Source organism: Microcebus murinus, chromosome 2, assembly GCF_040939455.1.
Source record: "Microcebus murinus isolate Inina chromosome 2, M.murinus_Inina_mat1.0, whole genome shotgun sequence".
Classification (NCBI taxonomy): domain Eukaryota; kingdom Metazoa; phylum Chordata; class Mammalia; order Primates; family Cheirogaleidae; genus Microcebus; species Microcebus murinus.
Window position 1 is genome coordinate 58,771,945 of NC_134105.1, and position 14,528 is coordinate 58,786,472.

The 14,528-nt window shown below is 37.7% G+C and overlaps 1 protein-coding gene across 1 annotated transcript in view; it reads left to right on the forward strand.

Annotated features, from left to right (window-relative positions):
- Positions 1-14,528, forward strand: part of TNNI3K (TNNI3 interacting kinase) — a 276,625-nt gene that overhangs the window by 118,619 nt on the left and 143,478 nt on the right. Inside the window, exons 12-17 of the mRNA XM_012760372.2 lie at positions 5,840-5,926; positions 6,471-6,527; positions 7,443-7,535; positions 7,619-7,676; positions 7,803-7,997; positions 8,742-8,846. Of these exons, the coding sequence (XP_012615826.2) occupies positions 5,840-5,926; positions 6,471-6,527; positions 7,443-7,535; positions 7,619-7,676; positions 7,803-7,997; positions 8,742-8,846 (595 nt within the window). The remainder of the gene's footprint in view (positions 1-5,839; positions 5,927-6,470; positions 6,528-7,442; positions 7,536-7,618; positions 7,677-7,802; positions 7,998-8,741; positions 8,847-14,528) is intronic.

Genomic DNA, 14,528 nt, shown 5'->3' on the forward strand with positions numbered 1-14,528 from the left:
GAGCATTCTATTCCGTGGCCCACTAAATGACATCTGGTGAGTTGATGTTCTCAAGAATGCTAGTTACCACTATTCTGTTGTCTCTGTAGCTATTTCTATTAATATCATAGGTTTCTTATTAACTGTACAATCTTAATATTCAATAAATGGGCAGAAGATTTTAAAGAATGCTTTAAAGCTCCTCTTTGTATGCATTGACACTGCAAAAATTTTCCCTCTGTTGGAATGCTTTTCTCCTTCCTTTTTGTTTAAGCAACTCATCACCATCTTTCAAGCTCAGCTTAAAAGAAAGTTCCTCAAGGAACTCTTTCCTGGCTCCTTCAGACTGTTATATCACCATTATGCATGTTCACATCTACCTTTCCTTCCTAGAGTTTGGCTAAATAAAATTTGAATATAATTTTTTTTCTTTTCCACTAGACGGCATTCGTTACAAGAGTAAAGAACATTTATATTTCAACACTGTATCTCTCATACCTAATACCATTCATTCATTCAACAAAAATTTATTGCCAATCTACTATGTGATAAATTTTGTACTGGGGACTGAGGTAAAAAACAGTGAGTAAGACAGACAATATCTCCTTGCTCTTAGGAAGTTTACATTTCTAGGTGGAAGAGGCAGGCCACAAACATACAAACAAACAAAGAGAAAATATAGGATAAGAATAAGTGCTATGAGTAAAATCAAAAAGAAATGCAATGGTGAGGAAAAAGTTCAAGGACAACACTACATAAAACTGAGTAATAATGGAAGGCCTCCCTGGGAAGATGTTATTGGAGCTAGCCCTTCATAGGTACACAATAAATATTTGAAGAAGGAAAGGAAAGGAAAAAGGAAAGCAAAATGGGAAAGAGAAGAAAAAAGGAAGGAGGATAGCTAAATAATTTAGGTTGCATATGATATTCTCTTGGCAAAAGCATTCGTGCTTGTGGATTCTTATTTCAAGGTGAAGGACTAGTGGCATTCTTGTTTAAGCCTGGTGATTAAGGGACAAGAATAATGGGTCAAAGGGGATGTGAGTTCCCACCCTGTGATATAAAATTAAGACATCTTTCAGATTTAAGAGCAGAGAAGGTAGAACAAGTCAGAAATTTTTGTTGCCTCTGATCTAAATTGACAGTGTATAGACGAGGACTGTCAGGAGGAAGATGAGCCATAGAAGGGCAACCATCAAAAGCATCCTCTGATCCCACTTTTCAATGCTCCTGGAAAGTGAGTTTTTAACATGAAGGGAAGGGGAGATATTAAAATATTGGGCAAAGTCTCATATACATCTCATTACTTTGAAAATTTTATTCTTTGAATTGGGCGTAAGGTAAGACCCAGGCTGTGCTCTTATGATGACCTGGACATGTGGGACACATGAGGTCATTAAAAATTCCTTGGCTTCTGTAGTTGAGACCAGATCTCCATGTTCTCTACTTATCCTTGAACTTGAAGGGCCTCAGAGTCACAAAGTCAAGGAGATCTTAGTACTGGTATTACTTACCATTAATCTTCAGATCTAGTTTTTAAAATAATTCTCATATAGCCAGGGATTAATATCAGCATTCATTGTTTCTAAGTTGAACTGGTAGGAGGTGGAGAGAGACCTTATAGGAATATTTAAAAATTATACTTCTTGTTAAATAATTATGAAACCTTTGTTTGGTACATGACCATGATGCAAATATTAAACTGTCTTTGTAACAGCCTTTTGGGTGACTTGTCAGCTTAAACAGAAATCTGTTTTAAAATAAATACCTATTCAGAAGGTTGAAAGCAAAGAATTTTGGCGGGGGTGTGGGGAATCATATCAAATGTAAGGAGTAAAGGAGAACAAGTAGACAAATTAAAGGGAAAGTGTGGAATTTGGAGAATATATATAGGACTGGAAGAATGGGGAGCAGGAAAGGAAAGATTTCAAGCTAGCAGGAAAATCACATTTCCCAAAATGGTCAGGTGTTCCAATGAATAATACTCTGAAAGTGAAAATCATTACTATAACTGCATTAGGCTAATAACAAACCAACCTCCTGTTTTGGTAAAGTACTTAGATGTAGATAGTAAATTCTTAGATATAGGAAAACATTTTATTTAATTAGTGGAAATTTGATTATCTCTGGATGTGTTCCATTAGTGTGTCTAGGTTATCTGGGTGTATCCATTATCAGGAATTTGGCTTAACAAGTCCATTTAGTGAGCTCCATTAAGGTATTTTTTCTGCTTAACTCCTTGTAGCCAAGTGTCTGAAAGCTGTGCCTTAGGTGGTTTTCAGGTTTCTTTGCATATGCTTTAGTGGCTTGTCAGAGCAGTTCTAGTAGTGGAGAATTTCTCATACGGGGGTGCCTTAGCCCACATTTAGCAGGAGGTGGGAAATCAGGCAGAGATGCCTTCCAGAGCTGAGGGGGCCTCTTGGCATTTCCCTGGCAGCCTTATGCTTATCATCAGCCAGAACCCAGGCACTCATTAGGCTCTTGATGAAAAGCATCCCAAAGAAAATGCCAGCAAATTGTGCCACTGTGCTGGCAGGAAATGAAAACTGCTCAGAGCAAGTGGAGCCAAGAGAGCTGTTGAAATGAAAGGTAACATCAAGGGTGTGATCACTGACTCACACAGGCGTTCAGGATTCGGGATGCAGCTTTCTGCTTCACTGGGGAAAAAGCATGAGGCCCTCTTGTCTGTCAGCCGACGTCAACTCAACAGAGGGGCTGAGATAGACTGGAAGGTGGGCTCTGTTAAATAAGCTTTGTTGTGCTTGGGTAAATGCGAGGAATTTGGGTTGTTTTCTTTCCTCAAAGGAGTCTCTCCTACGAAAAACAGAAATTCCAAAATGTTTTTGTTTTTGATTTTTTCCTAGCCCCAAACACTTAAAACCACTTTAAGTAAAAAAAAAAAAAAAAAAAAAAAATTCCAAAAGCACTACGAGTCTCCCTATTAAAGTGGGGTCAGACAGTGTGTGTGTGGGGGAGACAAAACCTGAGAAACTGTGAACCCAGCAAAAGACAAATTAAGGGGTATTTCAATTCCAAAATCATTTTTATCCTGAGGTTAAAATAGCGGCCAGAGGGAGAAGAGGAGATGAGCAACAGAAGGCAACACTAACATGCAAGCAAGGCACACTGACAGCTTCATTCAGCTGGGTGCAGTAGGTAGAGTAATAATGCCCCCCAGAGATGTTCAGCTCCTATTCACAGGTACCTGTGAATATGCTGCTTTATAAGGCAAAGGAAAATTAAGGTTGCTAATTAGCTGATTTAAAGAAAGGAGATTATCCTGGATTATCCCGATGGGTCCATTGTAATGACAGAGGTCCTTAAATATGGAAAAGGGAGGCAGAAGTGGAGGTCCACATGATATGATATGAGGACTCAATCATTTCTAGCTTTGAAGCCATAGGAAAGCAGCTACAAGCCAAGGAATGTGGGTGGCCTCTAAAAGTTGCAAAAGACAAGGAAACTGCTTCTTCCCTAGAGCCTCTAGAAAGGAATGCATCCCAGTTTATTTTAGCCCAGAGAAAACCATGTTGGATTTTTGATTTCCCGAACAAGATACTAAATTCGGATTTTTTACATCACTATGTGTGTGGTATTAGTTATGAACAACAGCAGCAATAGAAAATGAATACATTGGTTTTTAGGAGATTTATCTGAAGTTCCAAAATGGCAGTTTCCAAGTTTATTTACAATTCTTGGGGCAGAAAAGTAAATGAGGAAAGCAGTGGGAAGATCTAAAAGGCACAGTTTTGTGTTAGCACTGTAAAACATATGTGTAGGACATTAGTCTTCTTTCCTTTCCCAAACATGTAATGTTCACACCTTTCTTGTGCCTTCTGCATAGTCTATTCCCTTTGCCTTTTAAACTCTTCCTTAGAAATTTGCCTATTGGCTAATATCATTACAGTCTATTGGGTTTTTCCTGATTATGATTTCACTAGCGTCCAAAGAAAGAGTGCCAATGGGACTGGCACCCCATTATTTCATCATAACTATGTCTATAATTTGAGAAAATCAGAGATCCACTAGTCGTGAATAGAAAGATATAGATGATAAGAAAATGGACACTAGTTAACTATGTAGATTTAAGTTTTGCTACCAGTTGTGATTGTAATCACAATGGTTTTTTGGTGTTTTTTTGTTTGTTTGTTTGTTTCATCTTGAAGGAGCTCACCTTTGTTACACTATTTGGAAAAGCTTTTAGTGCGAGTAAATGTCATGGTTTTTCTATCTCATGGTCTTGCTTGCACTATTCATTTAAGTTCTTTTTGGAAAGGCGGATTTAATAAGCAAAAACAACTCTCAGCGTGTATTCTGTATGTTAGCTGGTATATGCTGAACCTGTGTTAACTATGGATCCTTTATGATGGAGAAGCACATATGCTATTTTAATGTCTAAATTTTGCCATTTTTTACAAAATAGTTCATTTGTATTATACAAGTCTCTTGGCAAAGTCTTTAAGGTTGACGTTTTCCTGTTTTATAAATTAGCTTCAGTAGATTATTTTCATAGTGAAAGAATTAAAATAGTGTCAAAGTTTAGTTCTATTGAAAATCATTGCTTTACCCAGAGGAACATTTAGCATTTTTTAACCTTCACAATAAGCCCCTACTGCAATTAATAAACCCCAGAATGTTAGCAGTGTTATATAATAGAAGAGCATTTCTTATGTATTAATAACAGTGCAGGGTGGGCATTTCTGATCAGTGATGGCTTTCACCCAACTCTTAGGGCCTCAGCACCTTCTGCATCTAGCCAGCAGATGGGGAGAGTGTAAAAGGATCACCTGTTTCTTAAAGCCCAAAACTGGAAGTGACATCACCGTTGCTCATATTCCCTTGGCTAGAATATGTCACAAGGATACAACTGGATGCAGGATGGATAGAGAAATATTGTTCCTGGGTGAGCAGCCATTCCCAGTGACAAAATCACCCTGTGAAAGAGAAGTACATATATTGGTGGGAAGCTAGATTTTTATTTATTTATTTATTTTTATTTTTTTTTTTTTGAGACAGAGTCTCACTCTGTTGCCAGGGCTAGAGTGCTGTGGCATCAGCCTATCTCACAGCAACCTCAAACTCCTGGGCTCAAGCGATCCTCCTACCTCAGCCTCCTGAGTAGCTGGAACTGCAGGCATGCACCACCATGCCCGGCTAATCTTTTCCATATATTTTTAGTTGTCTAGCTGATTTCCTCCTATTTTTAGTAGAGACGGGGTCTTGCTCTTGCTCACGCTGGTCTCAAACTCTGGAGCTCAAGCCATCCTCCCACCCTGGCCTCCCAGAATGCTAGGATTACAGGTGTGAGCCACCACGCCCAGCTGGAAGCCAGCTATTAATATTTCAAATACTGTGTAAATTATTTTAGTGCTGCATTATACTGAAAACTATTATACTGTAATGTGAGCATTACATTATAATGTAATGCTCAATCACAGCAAGTACCTCGCTCTTTCCTGGTACCATATGTGCTTTTCACCCTTTTGATTGTGCCCTTCTTATATACTACCATAACACTTAATATTTCCTCATTTAGAACTTATCATCATTCTTATAATCATTTGTTCTACTACATTGTAAGATCGTTAAGGGTAAGACCATATAGTCCCCTTGTCCATTGTATGCCCAGTACCCACCATAGTGCCTAACATAGTATGCCTCACATATAGTAGAGTCTTAATAACTTATTTTGAACCAATGAATGAATGAAAGTCCTAAATTCCTATTGCAATATGTTATGTCTTAAGATATGTCCTATGTTGTAAGCTACCACTGATGTTTTTTTGTTGTTGTTTTGAATGTAGGTTGAATAAATCAAACAAAAATTAAGATCCTTTGTTCTTTTTGTCTTTTCATAAAGGGCATGATGCCATTGTCACACTCCTGAAGCATTATAAGAGACCACAGGATGAACTACTCTGTAATGAATATTCTCAGCCTGGAGGAGGTACCCCTTTTCTTATTCAGTTTTCGTTGTTGTGCAATATTGTCCCTAAAGGTAAACCTGTGTTCTGGGGCTAGGAGAGAGGACATATCCTATGCCATATTAGCTTTATTTTAAGAAAACTTATGTCTGGGTAAGGCTGAACATAAAGAAGCTTCCATTTATGCTATTTTCTAACTCACCAATCTGCAGTTCCTCCAAGTTTAACATTCCCTGATCTGGACGTTTATGAGGCTTGTTCATGACTAGGAAGGCCTGGGTAAGCTGAGCACAGTCGTTTTCCACTTCAGTAATCTATTACTGAATACTCATACCCAGACACAAATTAAATCTGCTGAAGTCTGCTACAACTTGGATTTTGTGTTAAATCTTTTTATGTACTTTCTAAATAAATACTTGGAGTACAGCTTCAGTATCCAGAGAAAGATTTGGGCCTTAAGCTATGTCTTACTTGGTTTCATCACCTGATTCTTTTTATAATGTTGAACTTTTATGTAGAAAAAAAATGATTACTATTTTCATCTCTATTATATAATTTAATTTCTAGATGGCTCTTACGTGTCTGTTCCATCTCCTTTGGGAAAGATTAAAAGCATGACAAAAGGTACTTATTAATGTGAGATAATTGTTACATTTTATTATTTAGGTTAACTATTGCTTCAAATATGACAACTTTCTATTTTGTTTTACATATTACAAATGACTGTTTTAAGAGCATAAACAATATTGCCAACAGACCATTCTTTCCATAATTTAGCCTTACCCTTTTTGCTTTCAGTACATAAAGATATAATAACAGTGAAACTTTCATGAGTATTAAAGATCAAACTCTCATAGTGCTGTTTAGATATTTTTATTTTTTAATTATAATGAATTACAAATATTAATATTTCCTTAAGAAGAATTGGGAATAGGTTTGCCTTAGAATAAATATTTGAAAAACAATTATTTTTTTCAAAATATCCTGAATAAGTTATACTTTGGAAACTTTTTAAATGTAGGCTGCACACAGAAATTAATATGATTGAACCAGGAAAGTAAAAACATATTCAATTGTAAATTTATATTTAACTGTTTGGAATTTGAAGTCCTTTAAGGTTACTTTTGAGGTTTAGATGTTTCCTCTGAATTATTCATATGCTTATTTCCTGACATTTAATTGACATCCCTTTGAGGTAAGCCTATTGGGACAGATTGAAGGGATTGACCAGAACCTTTATCATGACGTGATATGTCTGCATGCACTCCAGGGTTGCCACATCATGCAGGCAAGCTGGTGGGTGGCTAAACCCTTAGCCCTGACAACAAAGAGCAAGTAACTAAGACAGAGAACTAGCCTGCGTTTAATGCAGGGGGACATGGATCATTTGTGATAAGGTTTTAGTATCTTCAAGTCGTCCATTGTAGTTAGAAAATTTAGGAACTGATGTTTTTGGTTAAGTATATATGTGCATGTGTGTGTACACATCCACATATGTGCTTTTTATTTAAAATATAAAATAACAATTCCTGTTTGCAGAGAAGGCAGATGTTCTCCTCCTAAGGGCCGGATTGCCTTCACATTTCCATCTTCAGCTCTCAGAAATTGAGTTCCATGAGATTATTGGCTCAGGTAACCTAAGAAAATGCAGGTCTGCTTTTGTTTGAGGAGCCCAAGATAATAAGTGTTTAATTATTTCTCTTAAACAATTTCAGGTTCTTTTGGGAAAGTATATAAAGGACGATGCAGGAATAAAATAGTGGCTATAAAACGGTAAGCATGCAAATGAAAATATTTAGCATCCTGGCGGACTGGTGACCTCTGAGAAGCATATGCATGGCAAGCCCCCTGTCTGGATCCACCTGTTGACTGAGGATTTCCTGTTGCCGCCATTTCTAGTTATCGAGCCAACACCTACTGCTCCAAGTCAGATGTGGATATGTTTTGCCGAGAGGTGTCCATTCTCTGCCAGCTCAATCATCCCTGTGTAATTCAGTTTGTGGGGGCCTGCTTGAATGATCCCAGCCAGTTTGCCATTGTCACTCAGTACATATCAGGGGGTTCGCTCTTTTCCCTCCTTCATGAACAGAAAAGGTATGGGTCTCTTGTTCTGATTTATCCCTGGACACGTTGGTGGAATTACTCATGCAATACTTCAGAGGCTTTCTGATTGAATGAGTCTTTACCTTCTGAAATGTGTGCTAGCAAGTGTAGCATTTTAAATATGGCTAATAATTTATGCCTAATAATTGTGTTTCACTGAATAGAAGTACCCTGTGCTTTCTTAATAGAAATTCAGTTGAAGGTAACAAATTCAAGGAATTTAAATTGGCAACTGAAGCTTAAAATAATTAGGCTAAATTTGACACACCGATAAAGCAGATATACTTAAGCTCAGAATAAAATAATTCCCAGGGGTTACAGTATTTACAAAAGAAAGTTTTAATAAAGAATGATCTTGCCCAAGTCTAATTTGAATTCACTTCCTAGGTCTACGCATACAATAATTAGAATGTGGTCTCACTCACTGATTAAAAATAGAGTCCATTTTTATATTATTAAGAAGAAATTAAGTATAATATTATAAATAAATTATAAAATCAAGTGTATTTTAAACAAGAGGTGCTATATATTTGCGTAGATGTATAATTAAGCATTTTCTGATATATAAAAGGTATTTTTCCAGATTTGTTGAATTTTTAGCTTAACCTTCAAGAAAGGGAAAAAGGGCTGAAATTACACAGACTAACAAATCTCACATGCCATTTGATTTCTTTCAGAAAGATATGGTATTGCTTTGACCATTTCATCTTCATTAAATCTATTTTTAAATTCTAGGATTCTTGATTTGCAGTCTAAATTAATTATTGCAGTAGACGTTGCCAAAGGCATGGAGTACCTTCACAACCTGACACAGCCAATTATACACCGTGACTTGAACAGGTATTTTTATTCCATAAATAATGAACTTAGAATTGTATAACTGACTAGGAGTCTAAGAAAGATTTCTAAGATATATTTTAGATTCATTGCAGATCAGGGTACTCTGTGGGTGAGAGGAAAGGCTACCATAAGCCTACGTGATAGAGTTTTGTCATTCATTATCTTTTAAAAGAATAGAAAGCTGTAGAACTGCTTCTCAGTGAGCTTTGAAATCTATGAAGAATGTCCAGAAAGATAGTGATGTCTGTTAAGATGCACCAGCTAACTTGTTCCTAGGTCAGTAAGGTCAGATCATAAGCATTGAGCTCAATGACTATTAAAAAATGATAATCTCATACAAAGTTAGGTGTTGAAGGAGGACCTGACACAAAATTATCTGTAGCACTACTCTGTGCCACCATTTCGGCATTTTTGCATTGGCAAATTCAGCCAAGCCACAATAGCATGTTTACCTAGTTTTATGTGAAGAGGCTTTCTTGTGAAATAGAGACTTGAAACAAATAAAGAATCAGAGTGTTCCAGTGGTTGAACCTTTCTCTAAGTCTTACAGGAAAGGTCAATATACAAAATGGGGCAGTTTTGATTGAAGGCAGAGTGTGGAGTAGAAAACTCTGTTCATATCCCATTTCCCACTGCTAAGGGGAGAAACCCCTGGGCCACCTCTGTGGAATCCAAAAGATGCTGGAGAGATTAGCTGGACAACCACTGATCTAGTTTGTGAAGCAAGTCAGATTATTCCACATCAGTAGCTTTCATTTCATCAATAAAGTTGATACAGGTCCTGTATATAGTCCTTTATACAAACTCTACAGTTCTGAAGCTACAAAATATTAATTAATTACTCTATTCAGTCATTTGTCCAACAATTATTTGGACATCCACCATGTTTAAAGCCTTCATACTTGGCACAATAGAACTTACAAAGTGAAACTGCCAGAGACTCTACTTCAAAGGAAATTTCACATTCTAGTAAAGGAGAAACATACTTACCTAAATATATTTTAGAGTATAAAATAATAAGTTCTAGAAAGGAGACAGTGAAAAATGTCTATAAAATTTCAAAAAGAAGACTATTAATTATTTCTGAGGAATTTAGAGCAACTGAACATAAGAGGTGACATATAATATTGATCCTGAAGGATAGAGACAATTTGGAAGAGCATCCTAGGCTTAGGGAAGACATTAAAAAAATAGAAATGAGATTAGAAAATTAAAGGTATATATAGGAAGAATGAACAGTTTAATTTTAGTGTACTAAGTGTATAAATGTGTGTAGTGTGTGTAGTATAGGAAAAGGACAACAAACAAGGAACAAAATATAGAACAATGGAACAAAAGCACAAAGTTTAGTGAATGCTAAACTAAGGTAGTTCAGACTTTGTTTTGTAAGCAAGAAAGAGGCACTGAGAATGTTTGAGCTGGAAAGCACAAATTTGGAGCTGCATTATAGAATGATTAATCTAGCATCTTTTAAAGATCATCTTGAGGGGAAGTCAAGAAAGTAGCAATTGTAGTAATCTAGACAAGAAGGAATGAAAAGCAGAATTCACTAGTGGCAGTGGAAATGAAAGGAAAAGACAGATATGAAAGGAGAGATAAAATCACCAAGACACGGGAGTGGAAGAATCTTAGATATTGAAAGTAAACATATATATATGACTCAATCTATTTATAATTATTTACTAGTTTTAAAATAAATAATTTCTTCCCCATTATTAATGGCTATTAGTTCTTTCCTTTATCTCTCTTTTTAAAAAATGTTAATAAACATTTTTTCTTTGAGCTTCAGAAACAGATTTAGATGATAAATTAGCATAATGCAAACATGATTTTGAGTTTTAGGAGTATTACTTTGCCATCTCAACCATCTTTGCAAGTTGTACTAAAGCAAATGAGTGGTCATTCAAGTTTTCTCTAGTTGTAATTCTTTATTTGTGGGCTATTAAATGTATATTCTGTTGCCTTATAAGTCAAAGCTGTTACCACTATTATACAGTAGGACCAAAAATATAAATGTTGATTAAAAGTGAAAACAGCATATTTACTATACAGCAGATATGTTTATATATATATACAGTTTTTGTTGCTTCTAATCTAAACTTAAATGCTTAAGTTGTACCAAAAAGTCTTCAAATTTTACAGTTTCGTAAGTGCCATCAATATGACAGAGTCTCAAACTATTGCACCTATTAATATTATTTGTGGACTACTTTCTACCAATCTTTAGTCTGGTAACAGCAATAAAACATTGTTTTCAGATTAATGCAGAAGTAGCACTGTACATAGCTGAAAAGAGCATTGGTTCTTCCCCTCAGAGGGCTCACTACAATATAGTTGGGTGTATGGGACATAAGTGCAACACTCTCGCTGGCAGGGTGGCTTCCTGCTGCGGTCGCCCGTGCGCCCCCCACACCTGGGCTGGGCCGCCGCCGCCACCTGGCGCCTGGGCTCCCCGCAGCCTCCCGGCCCCACCCGCCCGCGGTGTCCACAGCCTCCCGGTTGCTAAGGGAGGCGGGAAGGCGAGCGCCCAGGGTCTGCAGGGGCCGAGGCGCTGCTGGAACCCAGCCTGGGGAAGCTGGAGGTAAAGCCAGCTTCCACCCCTTCTTCTGGGCCCGATATGGGAGGAGACCCGGGCCTGCCCCTGCTCTGTTGCCCTGGGGTGCGGGTTCCCCAGGTACCAGTCATCTGAAAACACAAACGCGCGCGCGCACGCACACACACACACACACACACACACACACACTTTTCTTTAAAGAGTGAAATTAAAAGAGAAAGACTATCATCACTGTATTCAGAGAACCCTGTTGTACCACATCCAACAGAAAGAGCTCCTTAAACATTTAGTTCCACGAAGTACTGTAATCCTATTTATGAGCTTCACTTGGGTGTAGATGTTCAGTCCTAATTTCCATCTCTCTTTCTGACATGCTCGGTTTCCGTTGGAAGTCAATCTGTCTTCAGCTCCCTCAACCTCCAGAAGAAACAGCGAGTTCTCTCTGACTCTCAAGGTCCTACCCGTTACTTAAACGGAAATTCTCCATCCAGCTTGTTCTGGTTTTCTCTGAGGGTAGATTTGCCCCTGCCTCTTCACCTAATTCTCAGTTTCCAGAGGGCCAGCTACGTTCCAAACATTCTCATCACATTTCGTTTGGGTTGAAGGCCCCCCTCCTACTCCAGCACTAGAGTATCCTTTACTCCTGGGTTGTCCTCTCTTTGTACTCCTACGGAAATAGCTGAAGTTTCCTCCCAGGGCCAGTTAATATGTTCTTCCTCTCTCAGCTGCCTTCATTAGAACGTCTCATTTAATTTTGGCTGCATTTACCAATTCTAAAAATAGTGCTCTTACTGAACACCCCATTAAGTAAGTTCCCTTAGACACATACTCTCTTCAAAACAGGTATATTTAACCCTTTGCACTTGGATGTTGAGTGTGACTCGACACAGAAAAAATTATAGAGGTTAAAATTACTCTTTGAATGTATCAATAATTTGAAATATAAAAAAATCCAAATAAATAAGTTTGTACGAAAAGAAACTCCAGTTTTTTATTCTACTGCCGCGTTTTGTAAAGTCTGGGGTATTTAAACAATTAAATCCCGAGTAGAATAAAAGAATTGGGAAAAAAGCAAGCGAGTGCAAAGGGTTAAGTCAGAGAAAAACTCATTCCTTTTGCCGACACTGTCATACTGCTTGCATGAACCTGGTCAAACCTTCTCTCACAGTAACTTCCATCAGAATCTTTGCTTCAGTTGTTCCAGTCAGACAAATCTCTCAACCACACATCTTACAGATGGGTTGAAAGCAACAATATGCCACTCTAAATGCTACACAAGATTATGTGTGTGTGCAAATACATGTATTTGTGTGTGTAAGACAGCACAGGTACAATTTGGCCCAAACCAGAAATTGTATGATACCAAAATTTACTTTTTATTCAATATAAAAAATATTGCCACTGCATTCAGGATTTCCTATTCCAGTGCATTTTGTGGTGAAGTGGTTCACTCTGCTGCCTGTTTCCTGAACACAGCAGTCACACACTGAATCCCCAAAGCCAGGGTGGCAGGAGTGCCTTCCTGGTAACAATGTTACCTTCCTCACCCAGGGACTGAGCATGGAGGAGTACAAGTGACACACAGCCCCTGCCCCCTTGTTCCTCTAAAACCTTTCAAATGCTTTCCTGTGACTGGTGGTGAACTTCCTGGCCTGCAATTTTCAGGTGTTACCGGCTCCTTACATTGCCATTTCTTATTCTTTGGGGATATGGCCTGTATAAAGTAGGCTTTTGGAAATGTCAACAAAGGCTTTTCTCTGTTCAGCCTTGTTTCTTCTCTGCTCTCATTTCTTGGAAGGCACCATGAATGTCCTGTGGGCACCTTGTCGATTTCTTAAGCAGTTAACCTTTCAATAATGACATTAATTCTGCCGTGTGGCAATCGGTTCATTTCTCACTTCATCATTTTCAACCCTTGCTTGCTGAGAGTCGTTTGTGTTGTTGTATTCTTAAGATTCTGAGGTTCGATTGAGTGCAACCAGACTAGGGACCTAGGGCCAGAATTTCTAGCTATAAATGAGAAACAGTCTTAATAGGTGGATATTTCTTTCCAATTGATTGAATTTCCAATAGTTAAGTATACCTTGAATTTGGCCTAGAAAAAGAGATACAGATAATTATAAACTTTCTTGCCTTGTTCAATATTTTCTATTTTAATATTCTCCTATCAGCCTTGGAAGGAAGTGACTTTCCAAATAATGTTAGTCTTCTCTGGCTGGGATCACAGCATGGACATCTCCCGGGATCTGTGTTGGAATGGGCTACCACCCCATTGGAAGGCCACAGCCTCTGGAGCCAGATCATGCAAGCTCAAATCCCACTTGCCACATCTTATCTGTGTCCTTGGGCAATTTCTTTAACGTATCAGTTTCCTAAATTCTAAGATGGTAATAATTATACCTGCCTTATTGAATTTAAATGAGAAAATACATCAGCTATTATGATTATTTTTGTTCTTTATTATTTTGAAAGAATATTTTCACTACCTAATATTCTTGGATGCCTGAGTTTCTTTACTGAATTAAATGTTTCTAAGGGCCTATCTCTAACAATCTGTGGATTGTTATACCACAAGCTATGTTTATAATGTCTTGGGTGGATAATTTTTTCTTGTCACAAAGACCTGAGAAATAACTGGATTATTTGACTGTAGACCTGTTTCTATAAAGAAGGGCAAATGGATCAAAATCATATAATCATATATTACTACCTTCATTGGGACCTTCCATACCTTCATGGTTCCAATTTGTAGCAGGGATTCAGACTGACTCTCTTATTAGGTAGATAAATATCTGGAATAGAATGTGAGCCAAACTATAGCTGAGGTTTGACAAGATTTTTTGATTATCCAAAATCCTTCTCAGTGATTCATATTCCTAGGAATCCTTCACAAAACTTAAACATTCAATTTAAACACCAGTTATTTAGTCATTCAACCATCATTTGTTGGCGAACATAGTGGTAGAGAAGGGAAAGTATCATCAAAGGCACATTCCCAAAGGTCAAAAAATCCAAGTAGGAAAAGCTACCTATTTTTGAGAGGCTAGGAGAGGCTACCTATTCTTGCAGAGGATGTATGGAGCATCTATGTAGTTAGGCTGCTTTCCTTCCCTACACCCAACTGGCTC